General features: G+C 43.0%; 1 protein-coding gene across 4 annotated transcripts in view; it reads right to left on the bottom strand.

The window, feature by feature from the left end:
- LOC128663889 (monocarboxylate transporter 13) overlaps window positions 1–27,383 on the bottom strand; it is a 236,521-nt gene that overhangs the window by 44,490 nt on the left and 164,648 nt on the right. For all 4 annotated transcript variants that reach the window (XM_053718451.1, XM_053718452.1, XM_053718450.1 and 1 more), the window contains one exon: window positions 1,884–2,027. In XM_053718451.1, coding sequence (XP_053574426.1) covers window positions 1,884–2,027 — 144 coding nt within the window. The remainder of the gene's footprint in view (window positions 1–1,883; window positions 2,028–27,383) is intronic.

Here is a 27,383-nt window from a genome sequence, read left to right on the forward strand (position 1 = left end):
AACAGCCCCACAGGGGTCCGAGACTTCCAAGCTCAGAACTGGAACAGGATACACATATAACAAAGACTATAAGAAGATTACTTCATCCCCTTATGTCTATGCATGCAAGCCAGTCGAAGATTAAGACTGAGAATCCCCAGACCCATAAAGAGTGGGATCCAGCAGCGCCATAAACGTGCCTTAGTAGAACACGAAGGTGCCCAAGTCTATAACAAAAGGCGCAACATACCTCCACCGGGACAAAAGAAAAAAACGGCCCTGAAGGTTGACCCCCTGAGGCCTCAGGGGCAGTCGCTCCCCCGGAGGGCTGAACTGGACCAGGCGATCCCACACCTGACGAGCCCTGGAACACGGACAATATCGTAAGCACACTCCCGGGAGGTGAGGTGCAGATGCACCAGCGCCAAAGATATGGCCATGCGGAACCGTGTTGTAACCTCCGGTGGGAACAGACCATACTCCATAGAAGGATAAGTTGCGTTTGGGTTACCTGCATGCGTAGTAAGAGTTGGTGGTAGGGAACTTGTCTGGTGGAAAATAGAATCCCCAGAGGCGGAGGCTCAGTGGGCACCTGATTCCCCCCGAGGAACAGAGCACTCTAAAACGGCATTCGGAACATAACTGATGGGCATGTATCACCCGGGCCAATTCATATTCTTCGCAAGAAGTAGAGTCTGAATTAGAGACATCCGTCTCCAAAAAATCAGAATCCTCCAAAACTGGGACACTGAATAAAAAATGGACCAATAAGAAAAATCTAAATGGCACCTTACACCCCCAATGGCTGGGGCACTCACCACCTCCAGAGAATCAGACACCAGTGGACCAGGATAACTCCGTCGCCACACGGTCAGGAATGCGGAAATGGAGTCACAAGGTAAACCGTGCAGTCCATGCAAAAGCGCGCCCGACCGTAAAGGCCGCGTCACTAGACATAGGCCGTTATGTTCCAAAATAGCCATGAGCCGAAGCAACACTACACAGTAGCAGACAGAATCACATAACAAACATGATTATAAACCCCCCTGTTCAATAACCCCCCTCAGGAGATATTAACCCTTGATTCCTAGATACAAAAAGGAGCCTCACAGAGACCCTATGTTAAAGTTATCCCCGAAAGGTTGTAGCCCCTCTTGGATAAAAAGTTGTAATTACAATACATCCATGATGAAAGTAAAATGAAACGATCTTACCGGAATCTACGCCGTGGAACAGGAACACAGCTCTTCAAGTGTGACAGATAGTAGCGTCACTTCTGCCATGGACTTGAGAGAAAAAAGCAGGCAGCAAAACTTGTCAACGCTGATTGCTTGTGGAGCTGTTAATATGAGTCGGTATGGTTTCGCAGAAAGACTATCCCTGAATCTCCGGACTCTAACTTTCACCAATGCTCTCACTGAGAGGCTGACAGGACTACTTAAAACTCCAGTCCCATGCCGAAGAGTACTACCCTCCATAAGAGACTATCGAAAACTTCTGACACTTCTCTGCCAACCTCCTCGGACGAAAGGCAAAGAATGACTGGGGGATGGGGGGAGTGGGAGGAGTATTAAAGCCTTTGGCTGGGGTGTCTTTGCCTCCTCCTGGTGGCCAGGTTCTGAATTCCCAAAAGTAATGAACGCAGCTGTGGACTCTTTCCATTTATGAAGAAAAAACATTTACAGAAGGCTGATACTGTGTGTTATAAAGTCTTTTTCACACAGGGCAACACATTAATATGCAAAATGACACACTGACACATAAAAGTGTCTGTCTCTTTTAATACAGAATATAATGGGTATGTAATTATAGATCTGATATGAAGAATAACATAGAGATGGTTATATCTGCCACCTGATATTTAGGACTGTAACGGTAATTGTGAGATTAGAGAAAACTGTTACCTGATAGACCTCCAAGACTCAAGTAAAGATGGGGAAGACTGGTAGCAAAAGAAGCAAAAAACATCCCTAATGAGGCCAGAAGTCCTCCAAACATGACAACTGGGCGAGAACCATAACGGAGAGCAAGAGCACATCCAAGGGGGCCTATGCAAGATGAAAGTATACAGGAGAAAGACAGTTGAAAATGGTTATTAAATTGCTTGCATAGCTTTTTGCAGGATTTTTAAATTCTAATACATTTGAAACAATGCAACAATCTACTTTTAGCGAATTTTCACGCATCTGTGGCATAATTACACCTCCTATATCTTACAGTGGATGCTTCAGTCCATCTGAGTTTCCAGCAACTTTTTTGAAGTATTTTCGGAAATTCAACAAATTTGACCAGTAGCATATCTTGACTGTTTTTTTCAGTGCTTACATTTTTGTAAATTATTAAACTTGTATTTTAAATTAAATAAGATTAACAGAATATTCATTTAAGATTGAAGTAAAACGTTAACTATAAAATGACTCAAACTTGCATAATATTAATAATTGCACACTTCATGTATTCATATAAATGGTTAAGTAAAGATCATTAATTCATACATAGGCCTAGATTCTGAGAGGAGAGCAATTTATCGCTCCCTCGCTAACTGTGTTTGACTTTGACTGTTTACGTGCGTCCGGTACCAAGTGTATTACAAGTTGAAATTAAAATGTTTTTGCTCTCGCGCTAACCCTAAGTGCTCAAAAAGTCGGTTACAATATCGCAATCGCGTAACATATTTTTTCCATAGACTTCAATGGAGTGCAAAACTGGAGAAAAAAAACTAACAACCAACAAGTCGCACAAATCCGATCGTATTTTCTCAAGTGCTATGCTAACCCAACATAAAATATTACACATTTATAAATGCCTGCAGAAGCTTAGATACAAAGTAAGTACAGAGGTAAAAAGTATATTTCTATAACAGTGTTGGTTATGTAAACTGGAGAATGGTAAATAAAGTGATTATCTATCTTTTTAAACAATAAAAATGTTGGTGTTTACTATCCCTTTAATACACTTTTTACCTCTGTGATTACCTTGTATCTAAGCATTTGCAGATTGCCCCCTTATTTCAGTTCTTTTGACAGACTTACATTTTAGCTAATCGGTGCTAACATATACATGACTCCACGGGAGTGAGCCAAATGTTATCTATATGGCACACATGAACTAGTGCTGTCTAGCTGTAAAAAAACTGTCAACATCCATTGAGATAAGAGATGGCCTTCAAGGGCTTAGAAAACTTAAAATATGCTTACCTGATAATTTTCTTTTCTTCTGAAGGGAAGAGTCCACAGCTTCATTCATTACTTTTGGGTATTCAGAACCTGGCCACCAGGAGGAGCAAAGACACCCCAGCCAAAGGCTGAAATACCTCCCCCACTTCCCTCATCCCCCAGTCATTCTGCCAAGGGAACAAGGAACAGTAGGAGAAATATCAGGGTGAAAAAGGTGCCAGAAGAAGAAACTAAATTACAGCCGCCTCATCGATAAATGCGGGCGTGGAGCTGTGGACTCTTCCCGTCAGAAGAAAAGAAAATTATCAGGTAAGTATAATTTAAGTTTTTCTTCTTAAATGAGAAGAGTCCACAGCTGCATTCATTACTTTTGGGAAAACAATACCCAAGCTATAGAGGACACTGAATGCAAACATAGACGGGTACAGAAGGCCCCATTGAAGGGCACCACAGCCTGAAATCACCCATAAAAAACTGAAACAAAAGTAACTGCCCATCAGTTAAACAACCAGCATGCCATGCTGGAGACCGCTCAAAATCCTTAGATTCCACTGAGCACAATGCCTCAGAGGAGCCAATTCCCACAGGCTCCCAAATCGCACAAACTTACCCGAAGGAAAAGCACCTCCACCAACCCCCGAAGGGGAGAACGGAGTACCCAAAGGAGATCCAAAGGACCGTCAGAATAGGGTAAGAAACCCCAAAGACAAAGCGAAACGAACCACCCAGGGAAAAAGAGTCTCTAGAAAGTCCATCTCCCAAAGAGACACTGTCAACCTATGAGAAAGGGATCGCTAGGAAGAACAAAAATCCACCCTCAGATCCTCTGACACAACACCATATAACTTATTGTGCTCCAAGTAAGCCGCGAGCTCCCCACTGAACCATAGTCTAGCAGACACAACCGCTAGAACTAGCTACATATAGATAGGAAAACCATATCAGGACCGAAGGAAAAACACAGAGCCCACTGACAGGATGGAAAAACCAACTGTCCCAGCAGAAAAAAGAGGGCTCTATGTGAAACACAGAACCACAACTGATAGAACTCGCGACTTCCAGCTCCAGGGCAGCAAAGCTGAATATTAAGTCATCATGGGACCCTATCCCAAAGAGAGTGCCAAATTATCAACGGTAACTCCCGACCAGGAAAATCCGGACCCCAGAAGACATCCAACACCAGCAGCAATGCAACCATTGGAGGAAGGAACTGTCAGGGTGCCAGGAATCAGACTGAGACGAGAAGTGCAAAAAACTAAATTTATGCTTACCTGATAAATTTATTTCTCTTGTGGTGTATCCAGTCCACGGATTCATCCATTACTTGTGGGATATTCTCCTTCCCAACAGGAAGCTGCAAGAGGATCACCCACAGCAGAGCTGTCTATATAGCTCCTCCCCTAACTGCCACCTCCCAGTCATTCGACCGAAGACAAGAAAGAGAAAGGAGAAACTATAGGGTGCAGTGGTGACTGTAGTTTAAAAATGAAAAAACACCTGCCTTAAAATGACAGGGCGGGCCGTGGACTGGATATACCACAAGAGAAATAAATTTATCAGGTAAGCATAAATTTTGGTTTCTCTTGTAAGGTATATCCAGTCCACGGATTCATCCATTACTTGTGGGATACCAATACCAAAGCTATAGGACACGGATGAAGGGAGGGACAAGGCAGGCGCTTAAACGGAAGGCACCACTGCCTGTAAGACCTTTCTCCCAAAAATAGCCTCCGAAGAAGCAAAAGTATCAAATTTGTAGAATTTAGAAAAAGTATGAAGCAAAGACCAAGTCGCCCGCAAATCTGTTCAACAGAAGCCTCATTTTTAAAGGCCCATGTGGAAGCCACCGCTCTAGTGGAATGAGCTGTAATTCTTAAAGGAGGCTGCTGGCCAGCAGTCTCATAAGCTAAGTGGATTATACTTCTTAACCAAAAAGAAAGAGAAGTTGCTGAAGCCTTTTGGCCTTTGTCCAGAGTAGACAACAAACAATGCAGATGTTTGACGAAAATCTTTAGTAACTTGTAAATAAAACTTTAAAGCATGAACCACGTCAAGATTGTGTAATAGACGTTCCTTCTTTGAAGAAGGATTAGGACACAGTGATGGAACAACAATCTCTTGATTGATATTCTTATTGGATACCACCTTAGGAAGAAACCCTGGTTTGGTACGCAAAACTACCTTATCTCCATGGAAGATCAGATAAGGGGAATCACACTGCAAGGCAAATAACTCTGAAACTCTTCGAGCCGAAGAGATAGCTACCAAGAACAGAACTTTCCAAGATAAAAGCTTGATATCTATGGAATGCAGAGGTTCAAACGGAACCCCTTGAAGAACTTTAAGAACTAAATTTAAACTCCATGGCGGAGCAACAGGTTTAAACACAGGCTTGATTCTAACTAAAGCCTGACAAAACGCCTGAACGTCTGGAACATCCGCCAGACGCTTGTGCAAAAGAATAGACAGAGCAGAAATCTGTCCCTTTAAGGAACTAGCTGACAATCCCGTCTCCAATCCTTCTTGGAGAAAAGACAATATCCTGGGAATCCTGACTTTACTCCATGAGTAACCCTTGGATTCACACCAATGAAGATATTTACACCATATCTTATGATAGATTTTCCTGGTGACAGGCTTTCGAGCCTGAATTAAGGTATCAATGACCGACTCGGAAAAACCACGTTTTGACAAAATCAAGCGTTCAATCTCCAAGCAGTCAGGCGCAGAGAAATTAGATTTGGATGTTTGAAGGGACCTTGAAGTAGAAGGTCCTGCCTCAGCGGCAGAGTCCAAGGTGGAAAGGATGACATGTCTACCAGATCTGCGTACCAAGTCCTGCGTGGCCACGCAGGAGCTATCAAAATCACCGAAGCTCTCTCCTGCTTGATCTTGGCAATCAGACGAGGGAGCAGAGGAAACGGTGGAAACACATAAGCCAGGTTGAAAGACCAGGGCGCTGCTAGAGCATCTATCAGCGCTGCCTTGGGATCCCTGGACCTGAACCCGTAACAAGGAAGCTTGGCGTTCTAACGAGACGCCATGAGATCCAGTTCTGGTTTGCCCCAAAGTTGAATCAACTATGCAAACACCTCTGGATGGAGTTCCCACTTCCCGGATGAAAAGTCTGTCGACTTAGAAAATCCGCCTCCCAGTTCTCTACTCCTGGGATGTGGATAGCTGATAGATGGCAAGAGTGAACCTCTGCCCATAGAATTATTTTTGAAACCTCCAACATTGCTAGGGAACTCCTTGTTCCCCCTTGATGGTTGATGTAAGCTACAGTCGTGAGGTTGTCCGACTGAAATCTGATGAACCTGACCGCAGCTAGCTGAGGCCAAGCCTGAAGAGCATTGAATATCGCTCTTAGTTCCAGAATGTTTATCGGAAGGAGTGTCTCCTCCTGAGTCCACAAGCCCTGAGCTTTCAGGGAGTTCCAGACTGCACCCCAGCCCAGAAGGCTGGCATCTGTCGTTACTATTGTCCAATCTGGCCTGCGGAAGGTCATACCCTTGGACAGATGGACCCGAGATAACCACCAGAGAAGAGAATCCCTGGTCTCTTGATCCATATTTAGTAGAGGGGACAAATCTGTGTAATCCCCATTCCACTGACTGAGCATGCAGAGTTACAGCGGTCTGAGATGTAGGCGGGCAAACGGCACTATGTCCATTGCTGCTACCATTAAGCCGATTACTTCCATACACTGAGCCACTGAAGAGCGAGAAGTAGATTAAAGAACATGGCAGGAATTTATAAGTTTTGACAACCTGGCCTCTGTCAGGTAAATCTTCATTTCTACAGAATCTATCAGAGTTCCTAGGAAGGAAACTCTTGTGAGAGGGGATAGAGAACTTTTTTCTTTGTTCACTTTCCACCCATGCGACCTCAGAAATGCCAGAACAATGTTCGTGTGAGACCTGGAAACTTGAAAAGTCGACGCCTGTAGCAGAATGTCGTCTGAGCAAGGGGCTACTGCTATAGCCCGCGGCCTTAGGACCGCTAGAAGGGACCCTAGAACCTTTGTAAAGATTCTTGGTGCCGTGGCCAACCCGAAGGGAAGAGCCACAAACTGGTAGTGCCTGTATTGACCCTCCTGGATCATAGGAAGGATGGTTCGAATAGTCTCCACCTTGAAGGATGGGACTCTGAGAAATTTGTTTAAGATCTTGAGATCTAAGATTGGTCTGAATGTTAACTCTTTCTTGGAAACAACCAACAGATTTGAATAAAAGCCCTGTCCCTGTTCCTCCTGCGGAACTGGGTGGATCACTCCCATAACTAGGAGGTCTTGAACACAATGTAAGAATGCTTCTCTCTTTAACTGGTTTGCAGATAAAAGTGAGAGATGAAATCTCCCTTTTGGGGGAGAGTTTTTGAATTCCAGAAGATAACCCTTGGACACAATTTCCGATGCCCAGGGATCCTGGACATCTCTTGCCCAAGCCTGGGCAAAGAGAGAGAGTCTGCCCCCTACTAGATCTGTTTCCGGATCGGGGGCTGCTCCTTCATGCTGTCTTAGAGGCAGCAGCAGGCTTCTTGGCCTGTTTCCCCTTTTTCCAAGCCTGGTTAGGTCTCCAGACCGGCTTAGACTGGGCAAAAGTTCCCTCTTGTTTTGTGTTAGAGGAAGTTGAAGCTGCGCCACTCTTGAAGTTTCGAAAGGGCCGAAAACTAGACTGTTTGGTCCTTGATTTGTTGGACCTGTCTTGAGGAAGCGCGTGACCTTTTCCTCCAGTGATGTCAGAAATGATCTCCTTCAGTCCAGGCCCGAATAGGATCTGTCCTTTGAAGGGAATGTTGAGAAGTTTAGACTTTGAAGTCATGTCAGCTGACCAGGATTTAAGCCATAGCGCCCTACGCGCCTGAATAGCAAAACCTGAATTTTTAGCCGTTAGCTTGGTTAAATGAACAACAGCGTCAGAAACAAATGAATTGGCTAGCTTAAGGGCCCTAAGCTTGTCAGTAATATCTTCCAACGGGGTTTCAACCTGTAGAGCCTCCTCTAGGGACTCAAACCAGAAAGCTGCGGCAGCAGTGACTGGGGCAATGCACGCAAGAGGCTGGAGAATAAAACCTTGTTGAATAAAAATTTTCTTAAGGTAACCCTCTAATTTTTTATCCATTGGATCTAGAAAAGCACAACTGTCCTCGACAGGGATAGTGGTACGCTTAGCTAGAGTAGAAACTGCTCCCTCCACCTTAGGGACAGTCTGCCATAAGTCCCGTGTAGCGGCGTCTATAGGAAACATCTTTTTAAAAACAGGAGGGGGAGAGAACGGTACACCTGGTCTATCCCATACCTTAGTAATAATTTCAGAAAACCTTTTAGGGATTGGAAAAACATCAGTGTAAGTAGGTACTGCATAGTATTTATCCAATCTACATAATTTCTCTGGGACTACAATAGTGTCACAGTCGTCCAGAGTTGCTAAAACCTCCCTGAGCAATACGCGGAGGTGTTCAAGCTTAAATTTAAATGTAGACATATCAGAATCAGATTGAAGTATCTTCCCTGAATCAGAAAAATCACCCACAGATTGAAGCTCCCCTGCTTCAGCTTCATTATATTGTGAGGGTGTATCAGAGATAGCTACTAAAGCGTCAGAGCTCTGTATTTATTCTAGTCCCAGAGCTGTCTCGCTTTCCTTGCAATCCTGGCAGTTTAGATAATACCTCTGTAAGGGTATGATTCATAACTGCCGCCATGTCTTGCAAGGTATACGCAATGGGCGCGCTAGATGTACTTGGCGTCCCCTGAGCGGGATTTATAGGATCTGACACGTGGGGAGAGTTAGACGGCATAACTTCCTCCTTGTCAATTTCTTCTGGTGATAAATTTTTTAAAGCCAGAATATGGTCTTTGTAATCTATAGTAAAATCAGTGCATTTGGTACGCATTCTAAGAGGGGGTTCCACAATGGCTTCTAAACATAATGAACAATGAGTTTCCTTTATGTCAGACATGTTTAAACAGACTAGTAATGAGACCAGCAAGCTTGGAAAACACTTTAATAACTGTGAACAAGCAAAAAATAAAAACGGTACTGTGCCTTTAAGAGAAAAAAACAATCACAGAAACTGCTAAAACAGTGAAAAAAGCAGTAAATCTTACGAAATTTTTACAGTGTGTATAATAGGCTGAAAGAGCATTGCACCCACTTGCAAATGGATGATTAACCCCTTAGTTTCAAAACTGGATCAAAAAAACGATATAAACATTTTTAAACAGTCACAACAAACGGCCACAGCTCTACTGTGGCCCTACCTGCTCATACAACGACTTTGGAAGGCACAAAAACCCCTTAGAGAGGTCCTATATGTTCAGGGGACTCCTTCAGGGAAGCTGGATGTCTCAAGCTGCAAAAACTAATGGAAAATAGGCCCCTCCCAACCTGTACTCACAGTGAGAGGGCCTTAAAAAACTATCCCTAGGCAAAATCTAGTCAGCCATGTGGAAAAACTGGGCCCCAGAATAAAGTTTTATCACCAATATGAAATTAACGTTTATACACCTCAAGCAAACGTTATATCTATTCAGTAATGTGAGTAAATAATAAAAATATTACCCTTTACAGCAAGCATGATACCAGTCGTTATTAAATCACTGTAATCAGGCTTACCTTAAATAAATCCGGTATTGTCAGCATTTTCTAGCTTATCATTTCTCTAGAAAAATTTTAAAACTACACATACCTCAGAGCTGGAGACCTGGCACGCTATTCCCCCAGCTGAAGTTACCCATCTCTTCAGTTATGTGTGAGAACAGCAATGGATCTTAGTTACAACCTGCTAAGATCATCAAAGACCACAGGCAGACTCTTCTTCAACTTTCTGCCTGAGGCTAAAATAGTACAACTCCGGTACCATTTGAAAATAACAAACTTTTGATTGAAGATAAACTACATTAATGCACCACATCTCTCTAGCTGCTTCCCTTGTCGAGAGCTGCAAGAGAATGAATGGGAGGTGGCAGTTAGGGGAGGAGCTATATAGACAGCTCTGCTGTGGGTGATCCTCTTGCAGCTTCCTGTTGGGAAGGAGAATATCCCACAAGTAATGGATGAATCCGTGGACTGGATACACCTTACAAGAGAAATAATCACACCTTTATTAATAGCAAAAAATAATAAAAAGTCCACAAGTCAAATAACAAGCCAGGAGTCAAAACCAGACCTGGTAGTCAGACGAGCCGAGTCAGGAGCCAAAGCAAGTAGTCAGACGATCCGGAATCAGGAACAAGGAGAACAGCAGAGTCAGGAACAAGCCAGAGATCAGGAACCAGGAGGGACGTCAGACAGCCAGGTAATACACAGGAGCTCTCACAAACAAAGGCAAAGCATACTGAACAAAGGCCCTTTAAATAATAAGTGATGACATCACAATTCTGAGACTGCATCCTGTCTCACATGGATGATGTACACCTAGTCTGGCCATAATAGGAAGTGCAGGAAATGAGCAGCATTCCCCAGAATGCACCAAAGTCAGCAAGAGAGGTGAGTAAAATGGCTGCCAGCAGCACATGGCAAACAAAGCAGGAAATGCCCTGACAGGAACACCCTTGAACCCCCCACCAGGGAGGATAACAGGGCCAACAGAAATTACACGGTCAGACCCAACAGAGCAGACAGATCCCCGACCTCCCCTCCGAGGAACGGACCCAACCTAAAAATGGGCTGGCAACGTCTGCTTCAAGAGAGAGCGGAGGGCCGAAGAGAAAACTAACCCATTGGAGAACCACTCTGACCAATTACTAGCAGCTGGCATGCTACCACGAATCCATGACAGAAATAGAAAGCTTGCGAGCACACATACAAAGTGAAAGTAACTGCAGCTGGTTTCAAACTGCAAACCTTCCGCTTGTTAGGCAGCTAAGTTAACCATCAGGCTATTACAGATGGCTCTATGTGCTCGGGTTCCGAAACCCTTACACAGTTCACGTCTCTAAAAAAGGAACACTCCCAAAAGGGAAGATAGGGCACAGAGCTACAACAATACCCTAGTACCAGAGCCAGCCCTTCTGACATCCAACACGCAAGGAGGAAAGAAAAGAATCTTCAAATGAGAAGATAAGGACCCACAGGGTCTACATGGAAACTGTATACTTCCAAAATCCTCCCCAAAAGGACAAAAGCCAAGGTAGGTAAGGCGAAGAGACCAAAGAGAATGGTAAAACAATACCATTACCATTAAGTAATAACCCAACGGTCATTACTACCAGCTCAGTTGAGACAAACAACCTCGAGCCCACCTTAAATGCAAAAGTTGCCACTGGCAACAACCGTAAATCCACCTGAAAGGCAGCAAACTACCCTTCAGGCAGATACCAAATCTCCCATAAGAGATAAAAACCAACCCCCCGAAGGGACAAGCGGACGTTCTAAACCCTAAAGTTTGAAACTGAACCGCCCAGGATCGAGTGCAGCGACCCGGACCCCAAAATCTCAGACAATAGACATGGCCCTAAGCCAGACCCCCCGAAATCCGGAACAGGCCGTATGTCCTGAGGAACCACCAAGTTGCCTCATACGGAGAAGGGCACTCTAGGTAGTGCATTCCACACCCCAATGTCCTTGAACATTGGAAGCTCACAAGAGACTCAGATCAAGATCATAGAAAGACATCTAGACAGGCCTCAGAGATGGCAACCCGCACCCGTAGGTGGAGCTGAACCCTGGACCCTCCACTTACAACCCCAGAAACCAAGAGCTCCTAGAGGTTCGGGTGCAACACTCCAAGTCCAGGGACCCTGGAGTTTACCAGGTACGGGGCTCCATATAATGGAGAACATACCACAATAGCTAAATTCAACACGCAACCTTAGCCATGTTGGCAACTGGGCGACCCACTAGGCTACACCGCCAAGCATAACCAGCCCCTTAGTTGGAGAGCCAAAGATCCTCACAGGATCAGCCTCCCGGAAATCCCTGTACCAGGAATAACATACTCAGCCCCACAACTCACTCTGAGAAACGGACCAGAGGCGGTTACCGGGGGAAAAGAGGGGAGTAACCCAAACCCTGCGCTCCATCTTATGAGAGAGTGCAATATCCTGAAAAAGGGAGAACCGGACATATCTGAACTTACGAACTCAGATGACCAGACCACTCAAGAAGGGAAAAAAAACAGTCCCAGCAACCATGAGGGGTATCTGCGACTAGGTCACAATAAAAAGAAAATGTATGCTTACCTGATAAATGTATTTCTTTTGTGACACGATGAGTCCACGGATCATCATTAATTACTGTTGGAGGCGGCAAAGAGCACCACAGCAAAGCTGTTAAATATCACCTCCCTTCCCTCCCACCCCAGTCATTCGACCAAAGTAAAGGAGAGAAAGGAAGCAACAAGGTCCAGAGGTGTCTGAAGTTTATAACATATCAACAACCTGTCTCAAAAACAGTGCGGACCGTGGACTCATCGTGTCAAAAAAGGAATAAATTTATCAGGTAAGCATACATTTTATTTTATTTTTAATGACATGATGAGTCCACGGATCATCATTAATTACTGTTGGGAATCAATACCCAAGCTAGAGTACACAGATGATAAGGGAGGGATAAAGACAGGAACCTAAACTGAAGGCACCACTGCTTGAAGAACCTTTCTCCCAAAAGTGACCTCAGCTGAGGCCAAAAGTGCAATTTTATAGCATTTTGAAGAAGAGTGAGAAGAGAACCAAGATGCAGCCTTGCAAGTCTGTTCCATAGAAACTTCACTTCTGACTGCCCACGAGAAATCAACAGCCCTGATGGAAAGAGCCATAACTCTATCTGGAGGTTGCTATGCAGCAATCTCTTAGGCAAAATGTAAGATACTCTTCAGCCAGAAAAAAAAAAACCTGCCGTAGCTTTCGGTTCCTTACGTCTTACGGAGAAAACCACAGATAAGGAAGGAGACTTCCAAAATCCTTAGTCGTCTGCAAGTAAAATTTTTGTCTAAAGAGTGCCAAAACCCTTCCTTCCGAGAAGAAGGATTAGGACACAAGGAATTAACACCAGTCTCCTGATTAACTTTATAGACAAAAATAACATAATGGTACGTAAAACCACCTTATCTGAAGAAGACTAAGGTAAGGTGACTCATACTGTAATGCCGAGAGCTCTGACACTCTACGAGCAGAGTAAAGAGTAATACAAAACAAAACTTTCCCAGATAATGCCTAAGGAATGCATCGGCTCAAATAGAGCCCCCTGAATACTCCTAAGAACTAAATTAAGACTCTAAGGAGGAGCAACTGGTTATAATACAGGCCTAATCCTGTGCAAGGCCTGACAAAACTAATGTACGCCTGGGATTCCTCCAGACGTATATGTAACAAAATAGATAAGGCAGAAAATAGACCCTTTAGGGAACTTGCCGATAAATCCTTCTCCAAACCTTCTTGGAGAAGGACAGAATTCTAAGAATCCCAACTCTACTCCAAGAGTAGACTTTGAATATAGATATTTACTCCATATCTTATAGTAAATCCTTTTAGTTTTAGGTCTATTATCCTAAATGATAATCTCAATGACCAACTCCGAAAATCCACGCTTGGATAAAACTAAGCGTTCAATCTCCAAGCAGTCAGAGTTGGAGAAACTAGATTTGGATGAAGGAACGACTTTGAAAGAAAAGACCTTTCCTCAACGACAGTCTCCAAGATTGAAGAGATGCAAGACCATCAGGTCTGCATACCAATCCTGCGGAGCCACGCTGGTGCATTAAGGATCACCAACGTCCTCTCCTGCTTGACTCGAGCATGACTCAAGGAAGAAGAGCAAAAAGTAGGAAAAAGGTATGCAAGACTGAGGTACCGCCAGAGCGTCCATCGGAATAGTCTGAGGCTCCCTTGATCTCGACCGGTACTTTGAAAGACTAGCATTCTGCCGACATGCCATGAAGTCCAAATCCGTCTGGAAATCCACTCCTGGAATGTGTCAGTATATTTATAATATGTGAGTGTATGGCAGGGTTATAACTTAATATATTAAACAATCTTTCTTTAAACTAAACCCACAATCAAATATGCATATACTAAGACAATACAATTAATATAAATTCCTGAATTCTTTATTATTAGTTAATATCTATGAACACATTGAAATATATTTGTAGGAACCGGAATATGAATCAATATTATACGCGTTTAAAAACTATTAAAATATGCTATGCAGAGTTCATACAAGTTTACCTTATTCACAATAAAATTTAATTTAGTTAACACAATGAGACTTAAGATACAGCTACTAACATTCAAACAATACAATTTTAATAGTGTTCAGTTAAACAATAAGACAGAATATATATATATATATATATACTCAGCTATTTAGATACAATTGATTCGAATACAATTCTAATTAGGATACCAAAAATACATATATTATTACTGTAAACAGTTACTTTAAATGCCTATCTATTTAAACTGGAACAAATTCTTAGTTATTTATAATTAAATCAATTCTAAGATATATATATTCTATATTTTGCACAGATGAATTACTTAGCGTATAAAAAAATAACAACCCTATACAGGACTATGAATATAAACAAAAATACAAACTGCTCTTTAAATTTTTACTACAGCAATCTTTTAATACATTACCAAGATGAACACCAATCGATATCCAGTATTTCTTAACAGGAACAATCTCACCTCAGAATACAAAAAACATAATTTATGCTTACCGGATAAATGTATTTCTCTTGTGGTGTATCCAGTCCACGGATCATCCATTACTTGTGGGATATTCTCCTTCCCAACAGGAAGTTGCAAGAGGATCACCCACAGCAGAGCTGAAATATAGCTCCTCCCCTAACTGCCATATCTAGTCATTCGACCGAAACTAGCCGAGAAAGGAGAAACCATAGGGTGCAGTGGTGACTGTAGCTTAAAATTTAGACCTGCCTTAAAAGGACAGGGCGGGCCGTGGACTGGATACACCACAAGAGAAATAAATTTATCAGGTAAGCATAAATTATGTTTTCTCTTGTTAGGTGTATCCAGTCCACGGATCATCCATTACTTGTGGGATACCAATATCAAAGCTAAAGTACACGGATGAAGGGAGGGACAAGGCAGGTACTTAAACGGAAGGGACCACTGCCTGTAGAACCTTTCTCCCAAAAATAGCCTCCGAAGAAGCAAAAGTATCAAATTTGTAAAATTTTGAAAAGGTATGAAGCGAAGACCAAGTCGCCGCTTTGCAAATCTGTTCAACAGAAGCCTCATTTTTAAAGGCCCAGGTGGAAGCCACAGCTCTAGTAGAATGATCTGCAATCCTGGAATCGTGGAAGCCAAAAAGAAAGAGAGGTTGCCGAAGCCTTTTGACCTCTCCTCCGTCCAGAGTAAACAACAAACAGGGAAGATGTTTGACGAAAATCTTTAGTCGCTTGTAAGTAAAACTTTAAAGCACGGACTACGTCCAAATTATGTAAAAGACGTTCCTTCTTTGAAGAAGGATTAGGGCACAATGATGGAACAACAATCTCTTGATTGATATTCTTGTTGGAAACTACCTTAGGTAAAAACCCAGGTTTTGTACGCAGAACTACTTTATCTGTATGGAAAATCAGATAAGGAGAATCACATTGTAAAGCTGATAACTCAGAGACTCTACGAGCCGAGGAAATAGCCATCAAAAACAGAACTTTCCAAGATAAAAGTTTGATATCAATGGAATGAAGGGGTTCAAACGGAACTCCTTGAAGAACCTTAAGAACCAAGTTTAAGCTCCATGGAGGAGCAACCGGTTTAAACACAGGCTTAATTATAACCAAAGCCTGAAAAAATGCCTGGACGTCTGGAACCTCTGCCAGACACTTGTGCAAAAGGATAGACAGAGCAGAAATCTGTCCCTTTAAAGAACTAGCTGATAATCCTTTATCCAAACCCTCTTGGAGAAAGGACAATATCCTAGGAATCCTAACCTTACTCCATGAGTAATTCTTGGATTCACACTAATGAAGATATTTGCGCCATATCTTATGGTAGATTTTCCTGGTTACAGGCTTTCGTGCCTGTATTAAGGTATCAATGACTGACTCGGAGAAGCCACGCCTTGATAAAATCAAGCGTTCAATCTCCAGGCAGTCAGTCTCAGAGAAATTAGATTTGGATGATTGAAAGGACCTTGTAGTAGAAGGTCTTGTCTCAGAGGCAGAGGCCAAGGTGGAAAGGATGACATGTCCACCAGGTCTTCATACCAGGTCCTGCGTGGCCACGCAGGCGCGATCAAGATCACAGATGCTCTCTCCTGTTTGATTTTGGCAATCAGTCGAGGGAGCAGAGGAAACGGTGGAAACACATAAGCCAGGTTGAAGAACCACGGTGCTGCTAGAGCATCTATCAGCGTCACTTCTGGGTCCCTGGACCTGGATCCGTAACAAGGAAGCTTGGCGTTCTGGCGAGACGCCATGAGATCCAATTCTGGTGTGCCCCAACGATGAACCAATTGAGCAAACACCTCCGGATGGAGTTCCCACTCCCCCGGATGAAAAGTCTGACGACTTAGAAAATCCGCCTCCCAGTTCTCTACACCTGGGATATGGATCGCTGATAGATGGCAAGAGTGAGTCTCTGCCCAGCGAATTATCTTGGAGACTTCTAACATCGCTAGGGAGCTCCTGGTCCCCCCTTGATGGTTGATGTAAGCCACAGTCGTGATGTTGTCCGACTGAAATCTGATGAACCTCAGGGTTGCTAACTGAGGCCAAGCTAGAAGAGCAATGAATATTGCTCTTAACTCCAGAATATTTATTGGGAGGAGTTTCTCCTCCTGAGTCCACGATCCCTGAGCCTTCAGGGAATTCCAGACTGCACCCCAACCTAGAAGGCTGGCATCTGTTGTTACAATTGTCCAATCTGGCCTGCGAAAGGTCATACCTTTGGACAGATGGACCCGAGATAGCCACCAGAGAAGAGAATCTCTGGTCTCTTGATCCAGATTTAGCAGAGGGGACACATTTGTGTAATCCCCATTCCACTGACTGAGCATGCATAATTGCAGCGGTCTGAGATGTAGGCGCGCAAATGGCACTATGTCCATCGCCGCTACCATTAAGCCGATCACTTCCATGCACTGAGCCACCGAAGGGCGCGGAATGTAGTGAAGAACACGGCAGGAATTTAGAAGCTTTGATAACCTGGACTCCGTCAGGTAAATTTTCATTTCTACAGAATCTATCAGAGTTCCTAGGAAGGAAACCCTTGTGAGGGGTGATAGAGAACTCTTTCCCTCGTTCACTTTCCACCCATGCGACCTCAGAAATGCCAACACTATGTCCGTATGAGATTTGGCAATTTGGAAGTTTGACGCCTGTATCAGGATGTCGTCTAGATAAGGGGCCACTGCTATGCCCCTTGGTCTTAGGACCGCCAGAAGAGACCCCAGAACCTTTGTAAAAATTCTTGGGGCAACTGGTAATGCCTGTCTAGAAAGGCAAACCTTAGGAACCGATGATGATCTTTGTGAATCGGTATGTGAAGGTAAGCATCCTTCAAATCCACTGTGATCATGTACTGACCCTCCTGGATCATAGGTAGGATTGTCCGAATAGTTTCCATTTTGAACGATGGAACTCTGAGGAATTTGTTTAAGATCTTTAGATCCAAAATTGGTCTGAAGGTTCCCTCTTTTTTGGGAACCACAAACAGATTTGAATAAAATCCCTGTCCTTGTTCCATCTGTGGAACTGGATGGATCACTCCCATTATTAGGAGGTCTTGCACACAGCGTAAGAATGCCTCTTTCTTTATCTGGTTTACAGATAATCTCTAAAGGTGTATATCTCCCTTGTGGGGGGAAGCTTTGAAGTCCAGAAGATATCCCTGAGATATGATCTCCAACGCCCAGGGATCCTGAACATCTCTTGCCCACGCCTGGGCGAAGAGAGAAAGTCTGCCCCCTACTAGATCTGTTGCCGGATAGGGGGGCGTTCCTTCATGCTGTCTTAGAGGCAGCAGCAGGCTTTCTGGCCTGCTTGCCTTTGCTCCAGGCCTGGTTAGATTTCCAGGCCGGCTTGGATTCCGCAAAAGTTCCCTCTTGTTTTGTAGCAGAGGAAGTTGATGCTGCACCTGCCTTGAAGTTTCGAAAGGCACGAAAATTAGACTGTTTGGCCCTTGATTTGGCCCTGTCCTGAGGAAGGGTATGACCCTTACCTCCAGTAATGTCAGCAATAATTTCCTTCAAACCAGGCCCGAATAAGGTCTGCCCCTTGAAGGGAATGTTAAGTAATTTAGACTTTGAAGTCACGTCAGCTGACCAAGATTTAAGCCATAGCGCCCTACGCGCCTGGATGGCGAATCCAGAAATCTTAGCCGTTAGTTTAGTCAAATGAACAATGGCATCAAAAACAAAAGAATTAGCTAGCTTAAGTGTTCTAAGCTTGTCAAGTATTTCAGTAAATGGAGTAGCTGTCTGAAAGGCTTCTTCCAGAGACTCAAACCAGAACGCCGCAGCAGCAGTGACAGGAGCAATGCATGCAAGGGGCTGCAGGATAAAACCTTGTTGAATAAACATTTTCTTAAGGCAACCTTCTAATTTTTTATCCATTGGATCTGAAAAAGCACAACTGTCCTCGACAGGGATAGTGGTACGCTTTGCTAAAGTAGAAACTGCTCCCTCCACCTTAGGGACCGTCTGCCATAAGTCCCGTGTGGTGGCGTCTATTGGAAAAAAATTTCTAAAAAAAGGTTTACAGAAATTATTACTAAGGAGTGGGACAGACCCGGTGTGCCGTTTTCCCCCCCTCCTTAGTAATAATTTCTGTAAACCTTTTAGGTATTGGAAAAACGTCAGTACACACCGGCACCGCGTAGTATTTATCCAGTCTACACAATTTCTCTGGCACTGCAATTGTGTCACAGTCATTCAGAGCAGCTAAAACCTCTCCAAGCAACACCCGGAGGTTCTCAAGCTTAAATTTAAAAGTAGACATATCTGAATCAGGTTTCCCCGAGTCAGAGACGTCACCCACAGACTGAAGCTCTTCCTCAGCTTCTGCATATTGTGACGCAGTATCAGACATGGGCCTTAAAACATCTGCACGCTCTGTATTACGTCTAACCCCAGAGCTATCGCGCTTTCCTCTGAATTCAGGCAGTCTGGCTAATACCGCTGACAGGGTATTATCCATGATTGCCGCCATGTCCTGCAAAGTAAACGCTATGGGCGTCTTTGATGTACTTGGCGACATTTTAGCGTGAGTCCCTTGAGCGGAAGTCAAAGGGTCCGACACGTGGGGAGAGTTAGTCGGCATAACTTCCCCCTCGTCAGAATCCTCTGGTGATAATTCTTTTAAAGATAACAGCTGATCTTTATTGTTTAAAGTGAAATCAATACATTTAGTACACATTCTCCTATGGGGTTTCACCATGGCTTTTAAACATAATGAACAAGGAGTTTCATCTATGTCAGAAATGTTTATACAGACTAGCAATGAGACTAGCAAGCTTGGAAAACACTTTAAATCAAGTTAATAAGCAAAATAAAAAAAACGTTACTGTGCCTTTAAGAGAAACAAATTTTGCCAAAATTTGAAATAACAGTGAAAAAAGGCAGTTAAACTAACAAATTTTTTACAGTGTATGTAACAAGTTAGCAGAGCATTGCACCCACTTGCAAATGGATGATTAACCCCTTAATACAAAAAACAGATTAACAAAACGAAAAATATGTTTTTTAAACAGTCATAACAACTGCCACAGCTCCTACTTTTGAAGCCTTTTGAGCCCTTCAGAGATGTCCTATAGCATGCAGGGGACTGCTGAGGGAAGCTGAATGTCACAGTTTGTAATTTTAACTGCACCAACTGTAACTTTTATACTATAACAGTGGAAAGCCTCAGGAAACTGTTTCTAGGCAAAAATAAAGCCAGCCATGTGGAAAAAACTAGGCCCCAATAAGTTTTATCACCAAAGCATATATAAAAACGATTAAACATGCCAGCAAACGTTTTATATTGCACATTAATCAGAGTATATACCTCTAATAGCAAGCCTGATACTAGTCACTATTAAATCACTGTATTTAGGCTTTAACTTACATTAATCCGGTATCAGCAGCATTTTCTAGCAAATTCCATCCCTAGAAAAACTTAACTGCACAAACCTTATTGCAGGATACCCTGCACGCCATTCTCCCTCTGAAGTTACCTCACTCCTCAGACATATGTGAGAACGGCAGTGGATCTTAGTTACTTCTGCTAAGATCATAGAAAAACGCAGGCAGATTCTTCTTCTAAATGCTGCCTGAGATAAAATAGTACACTCCGGTACCATTTAAAAACAATAAACTTTTGTTTGAAGAAAAAACTAACTATATTTTACCACTTTCCTCTAACTACCTCCAGCTATGTTGAGAGCTTGCAAGAGAATGACTGGATATGGCAGTTAGGGGAGGAGCTATATAGCAGCTCTGCTGTGGGTGATCCTCTTGCAACTTCCTGTTGGGAAGGAGAATATCCCACAAGTAATGGATGATCCGTGGACTGGATACACCTAACAAGAAAAATTGGGGATGTCTGCATATGGAGCATAAAAGTAGCCGTTTGCTTTGTAATTACTGCAGCAGTTATTTTCCTTCAGGGATAGCCAGAGTTAGCCAGCAGCAGCCTTGTTTTCCCTCTATGCTTGGGGTTAAATCATCTGATCTTACCCCTCCCCTTTTTTTGATCAGTATCCATCATTGGTGAGATTGGAAACGCCCAAACTGAAGCTTGTCTCGGATTGGCCCTTTGAAACTGAACATGGATTGGTTCATCTGGGAATGCATGTTGCCAGGGAGATGCATCCTTGCAACAACCAATCGTCTCTTGGCTGTAATACCTGCATCGCAACACCGGATTTTATCCATCGGGGGCAGCATGACAACAACACAGCAATACATTTCACCATCCAACATTTTTAACAATTCAATATTTCTATGAAGTGGTTATTCATCAGACCATAACTTCCTGCATCAATCACTTACAATATTAATTATAGATGGGGTAGTATCATATAATTTTTCTGATTATTTTAATATGAAACATCATGTGTCTTTAACATTATATTATATTAAAGTAATTTATATTGCTAACTATTCAAGATTGATAGCATTTAAAATCTTGATATATATATTCATACAAATACAGTATGTTTCACATTCAGTGTATTTCTTCCTGAATATATGGATCAATGCCCATGTCCAATTGTCTGTAACCAAAGAATACAAAATTTATGCTTACCTGATAAATTTCTTTCTTTTGCGATGTACCGAGTCCACGGATTCATCCTTACTTGTGGGATACCAATACCAAAGCTTTAGGACACAGATGAAGGGAGGGACAAGACAGAAACCTAAACGGAAGGCACCACTGCTTGCAAAACCTTTCTCCCAAAAATAGCCTCCGAAGTAGCAAAAGTATCAAATTTGTAAAATTTTGAAAAGGTATGAAGCGAAGACCAAAAATAGCCTCCGAAGTAGCAAAAGTATCAAATTTGTAAAATTTTGAAAAGGTATGAAGCGAAGACCAATTCGCAGCCTTACAAATCTGTTCAACAGAAGCATCATTTTAAAAAGCCCATGTGGAAGCTACCGCTCTAGTATAATGAGCTGTAATCCTTTCAGGAGGCTGCTGTCCAGCAGTCTCATAAGCCAAACGGATGATGCTTTTCAGCCAAAAGGAAAGAGAGGTAGCCGTAGCCTTTTGACTCCTACACTTTCCAGAATAGACAACAAACAAAGAAGATGTTTTACGAAAATCTTTGGTTTCCTGCAAATAAAATTTCAAAGCACGAACCACGTCCAAGTTGTGCAACAGACATTCCTTCTTACAAGAAGGATTAGGACACCGAGAAGGAACAACAATTTCCTGATTGATATTCCAGTTAGTAACAACCTTAGGTAGGAACCCAGGCTTGGTACGCAAAACCACCTTATCAGCATGGAACACAAAATAAGGTGAGTCACATTGTAATGCAGATAGTTCAGAAACTCTTTGAGCTGAAGAGATAGCAACTAGGAACAAAACTTTCCAAGATAAAAGCTTAATATCTATGGAATGCATGGGTTCAAACGGAACCTCCTGAAGAACTCTAAGAACCAAATTTAGACTCCATGGCGGAGCAACAGGTTTAAACACAGGTTTAATTCTAGCTAAAGCCTGACAAAAAGCCAGAACGTCTGGAACATCTGTCAGACGCTTGTGCAACAAAATAGACAAAGCAGATATCTGTCCTTTCAGGGAACTAGCTGACAATCCTTTCTCCAATCCCTCTTGGAGAAAGGACAAAATCCTAGGAAACCTGATTTTACTCCAGGAGAAGCCTTTGGATTTGCACCAAAAAAGATATTTACGCCATATCTTATGATAGATTTTCCTGGTAACAGGCTTTCGAGCCTGAATCAAGGAATTTATGACCGACTCAGAGAAACCCCGCTTTGATAGAATCAAGCGTTCAATCTCCAAGCAGTCAGTTGCAGAGAAATTAGATTTGGATGCTTGAATGGACCTTGAATCAGAAGGTCCTGTCTCAGTGGCAGAGACCATGGTGGAAGAGATGACATGTTCACCAGGTCTGCATACCAAGTCCTGCGTGGCCGCTATCAAAATCACTGATGCTCTCTCCTGTTTGATTCTGGCAATCAGACGTGGAAGGAGAGGAAAAGGTGGAAACACATATGCCAGGTTGAATGACCAGGGTACTGCTAGAGCATCTATCAGTACAGCCTGAGGATCCCTTGACCTGGAGCCGTAACGAGGAAGTTTGGCGTTCTGACGAGACGCCATCAGATCCAATTCTGGTGTGCCCCATATCCGAACCAGTTGAGCAAACACCTCCGGATGGAGTTCCCACTCCCCCGGATGAAAAGTCTGACGACTTAGAAAATCTGCCTCCCAGTTCTCTACACCTGGGATATAGATCGCTGACAGATGGCAAGAGTGAGCCTCTGCCCATCAGATTATCCTTGAGACCTCTATCATCGCTAAGGAACTCCTTGTTCCGCCCTGATGATTGATATAAGCCACAGTCGTGATGTTGTCCGACTGAAACCTGATGAATCTGGCCGAAGCCAGCTGAGGCCATGCCTGGAGAGCATTGAATATTGCTCTTAATTCCAGAATATTTATCGGTAGGAGAGCCTCCTCCCGAGTCCACAAACCCTGTGCTTTCAGGGAATTCCAGAGTGCACCCCAGCCCTGAAGGCTGGAGTCTGTTGTCACTATAACCCATTCTGGCCTGCGGAAACACATTCCCTGGGACAGATGATCCTGTATCAACCACCAAAGAAGAGAGTCTCTGGTTTCTTGATCCAGATTTATCTGAGGAGATAAATCCGCATAATCCCCATTCCACTGATTGAGCATGCATAGTTGCAGTGGTCTGAGATGCAAGCAAGCAAATGGAACTATGTCCATTGCCGCTACCATTAGACCGATTACCTCCATACACTGAGCCACTGACGGCCGAGGAACGGAGTGAAGAGCTCGGCAGGTGGACAAAAACAGAATTTATGCTTACCTGATAAATTACTTTCTCCAACGGTGTGTCCGGTCCACGGCGTCATCCTTACTTGTGGGATATTCTCTTCCCCAACAGGAAATGGCAAAGAGTCCCAGCAAAGCTGGTCACATGATCCCTCCTAGGCTCCGCCCACCCCAGTCATTCGACCGACGGACAGGAGGAAATATATATAGGAGAAACCATATGATACCGTGGTGACTGTAGTTAGAGAAAATAATTCATCAGAGCTGATTAAAAAAACCAGGGCGGGCCGTGGACCGGACACACCGTTGGAGAAAGTAATTTATCAGGTAAGCATAAATTCTGTTTTCTCCAACATTGGTGTGTCCGGTCCACGGCGTCATCCTTACTTGTGGGAACCAATACCAAAGCTTTAGGACACGGATGAAGGGAGGGAGCAAATCAGGTCACCTAAACGGAAGGCACCACAGCTTGCAAAACTTTTCTCCCAAAAATAGCCTCCGAAGAAGCAAAAGTATCAAATTTGTAAAATTTGGCAAAAGTGTGCAGTGAAGACCAAGTCGCTGCCTTACATATCTGATCCAAGGAGGCTCCAGTAGCGGGTCACTTTATAAAGGCTGGCCATAGAATAAGTCAATTGCGCTTTCAAATCATTGAAAGGGTTAGTACACCTAGAAGAGGGGGAGATAAGGAGAATATACTAACTAGGAGAGAAACATTTTGGATCAATGAATTAGGCACTCTATGGCCAAGAGGTTTAAATAGAGAATGTAATTGGACTGCCTTTTGGTGACTAAATTAAATTAAATTAATTCATTTAAAAAATAAAAATTCATTCTAAGTGAAATATAATAAAGTTGAATAGAATGGGTTAAGCATAGGACTGTATTATACTATATAAATGAATGTGCATTCGAATATAATACGATATTAATATGAGATTTAATGTCTCTATAAATTTAATAGATATGCTATGTTGAATAGCCAATAATGACCAACTATATGAGTGTATACATATAACTATGGATTTAAAATCTAAATAAAGATGAAGTTAATCGTTTAAAAAACTATATCAAATATGATTGATCCATTTTGGGTACACTCAATATATATACATAATTTTTAATTTAATATTGTGATTATTAAAACATCAATGAAATTCTCAATGCATTTTATCATTTTTTAATAATATGTAATTTTGAAATGTTGTTTAGTTTATTAAGATTTTTACACATATGATATGAGAGATATAATTGTTTAACAATATGATGCTGTTTCACTAGGAGGCAGAATTTGGGCCATCAATAAGCACTTTGATATATATTTGTATATTTGTATATTGTATGATGGTTCTCCACTAGAGGGCAACATTTTATCACTTCCTAATCACAATGTTTGGCGCCATTAGGGCTATTTAAATGTTTGTTCACTAATGTTTGGTTAAGCTTGAGAAAAGGCCAAGTGTGGGCCTGAAACGTCGCTTTTTATCCCTGTTTGCACAATAAAGTCTTTTGTAGCACCAGCTGGAACGACTTCTGTGTCTATTTACATATCTGATCAACAGAAGCCTCGTTCTTGAAGGCCCATGTGGAAGCCACAGCCCTAGTGGAGTGAGCTGTGATTCTTTCAGGAGGCTGCCGTCCGGCAGTCTCATAAGCCAATCGGATAATGCTTTTAAGCCAAAAGGAAAGAGAGGTAGAAGTCGCTTTTTGACCTCTCCTTTTACCAGAATAAACAACAAACAAGGAAGATGTTTGTCTGAAATCTTTAGTAGCCTCTAAATAGAACTTTAGAGTACGGACAACGTCCAAATTGTGTAACAAACGTTCCTTCTTTGAAACTGGATTCGGACACAAAGAAGGTACAACTATCTCCTGGTTAATATTTTTGTTAGAAACAACTTTAGGAAGAAAACCAGGCTTAGTACGCAAAACCACCTTATCTGCATGGAACACCAGATAAGGAGGAGAACACTGCAGAGCAGATAACTCTGAAACTCTTCTAGCAGAAGAAATTGCAACCAAAAACAAAACTTTCCAAGATAGTAACTTAATATCTATGGAATGTAAGGGTTCAAACGGAACCCCTTGAAGAACTGAAAGAACTAGATTTAGACTCCAGGGAGGAGTCAAAGGTCTGTAAACAGGCTTGATCCTAACCAGAGCCTGAACAAATGCTTGAACATCTGGCACAGCTGCCAGTCTTTTGTGTAGTAAGACAGATAACGCAGAGATCTGTCCCTTTATAGAACTTGCAGATAATCCTTTCTCCAAACCTTCTTGAAGAAAGGAGAGAATCTTAGGAATTTTTATCTTATTCCATGGGAATCCTTTGGATTCACACCAACAGATATATTTTTCCATATTTTATGGTAAATTTTTCTAGTTACAGGTTTTCTGGCCTGAACCAGAGTATCTATCACCGAATCTGAAAACCCACACTTTGATAGAATCAAGCGTTCAATCTCCAAGCCGTCAGTTGGAGGGAGACCAGATTTGGGTGTTCGAATGGACCTTGAACAAGAAGGTTCTGTCTCAAAGGTAGCTTCAATGGTGGAGCCGATGACATATTCACCAGGTCTGCATACCAAGTCCTGCGTGGCCACGCAGGAGCTATCAAGATCACCGAGGCCCTCTCCTGATTGATCCTGGCTACCAGCCTGGGAATGAGAGGAAACGGTGGGAATACGTAAGCTAGGTTGAAAGTCCAAGGAGCTACTAGTGCATCTACTAGAGTCGCCTTGGGATCCCTGGATCTGGACCCGTAGCAAGGAACCTTGAAGTTCTGACGAGACGCCATCAGATCCATGTCTGGAATGCCCCATAATTGAGTTATTTGGGCAAAGATTTCCGGATGGAGTTCCCACTCCCCCGGATGAAATGTCTGACGACTCAGAAAATCCGCTTCCCAATTTTCCACTCCTGGGATGTGGATCGCAGACAAGTGGCAGGAGTGATCCTCCGCCCATTGAATTATTTTGGTCACTTCTTTCATCGCCAGGGAACGCTTTGTTCTCCCTTGATGATTGATATAAGCAACAGTCGTCATGATGTCTGATTGGAACCTTATGAATTTGGCCTTTGCTAGTTGAGGCCAAGCTCTGAGAGCATTGAATATCGCTCTTAGTTCCAGAATGTTTATCGGGAGAAGAGACTCTTCCCGAGACCATAGACCCTGAGATTTCAGGGATTCCCAGACCGCACCCCAGCCCACTAGACTGGCGTCGGTCGTGACAATGACCCACTCTGGCCTGCGGAAGCTCATTCCCTGGGACAGATGGTCCAGGGTCAGCCACCAACGGAGTGAATCTCTGGTCTTTTGATCTACTTGAATCATTGGAGACAAGTCTGTATAATCCCCATTCCACTGTTTGAGCATGCACAGTTGTAATGGTCTTAGATGAATTCGTGCAAAAGGAACTATGTCCATTGTTGCAACCATCAATCCTATTACTTCCATGCACTGCGCTATGGAAGGACGAGGAACAGAATGAAGCACTTGACAAGAGCTTAGAAGTTTTGATTTTCTGACCTCTGTCAGAAAAATCCTCATTTCTAAGGAATCTATTATTGTTCCCAAGAAGGGAACTCTTGTTGATGGGGACAGAGAACTCTTTTCTTTGTTCACCTTCCATCCGTGAGATGTGAGAAAGGCTAGAACGATGTCCGTATGAGCCTTTGCCTTTGACAGGGACGACGCTTGTATTAGAATGTCGTCCAAGTAAGGTACTACTGCAATGCCCCTTGGTCTTAGAACCGCTAGAAGGGACCCTAGCA

Source organism: Bombina bombina, chromosome 6, assembly GCF_027579735.1.
Source record: "Bombina bombina isolate aBomBom1 chromosome 6, aBomBom1.pri, whole genome shotgun sequence".
Taxonomy (NCBI): Eukaryota; Metazoa; Chordata; class Amphibia; order Anura; family Bombinatoridae; genus Bombina; species Bombina bombina.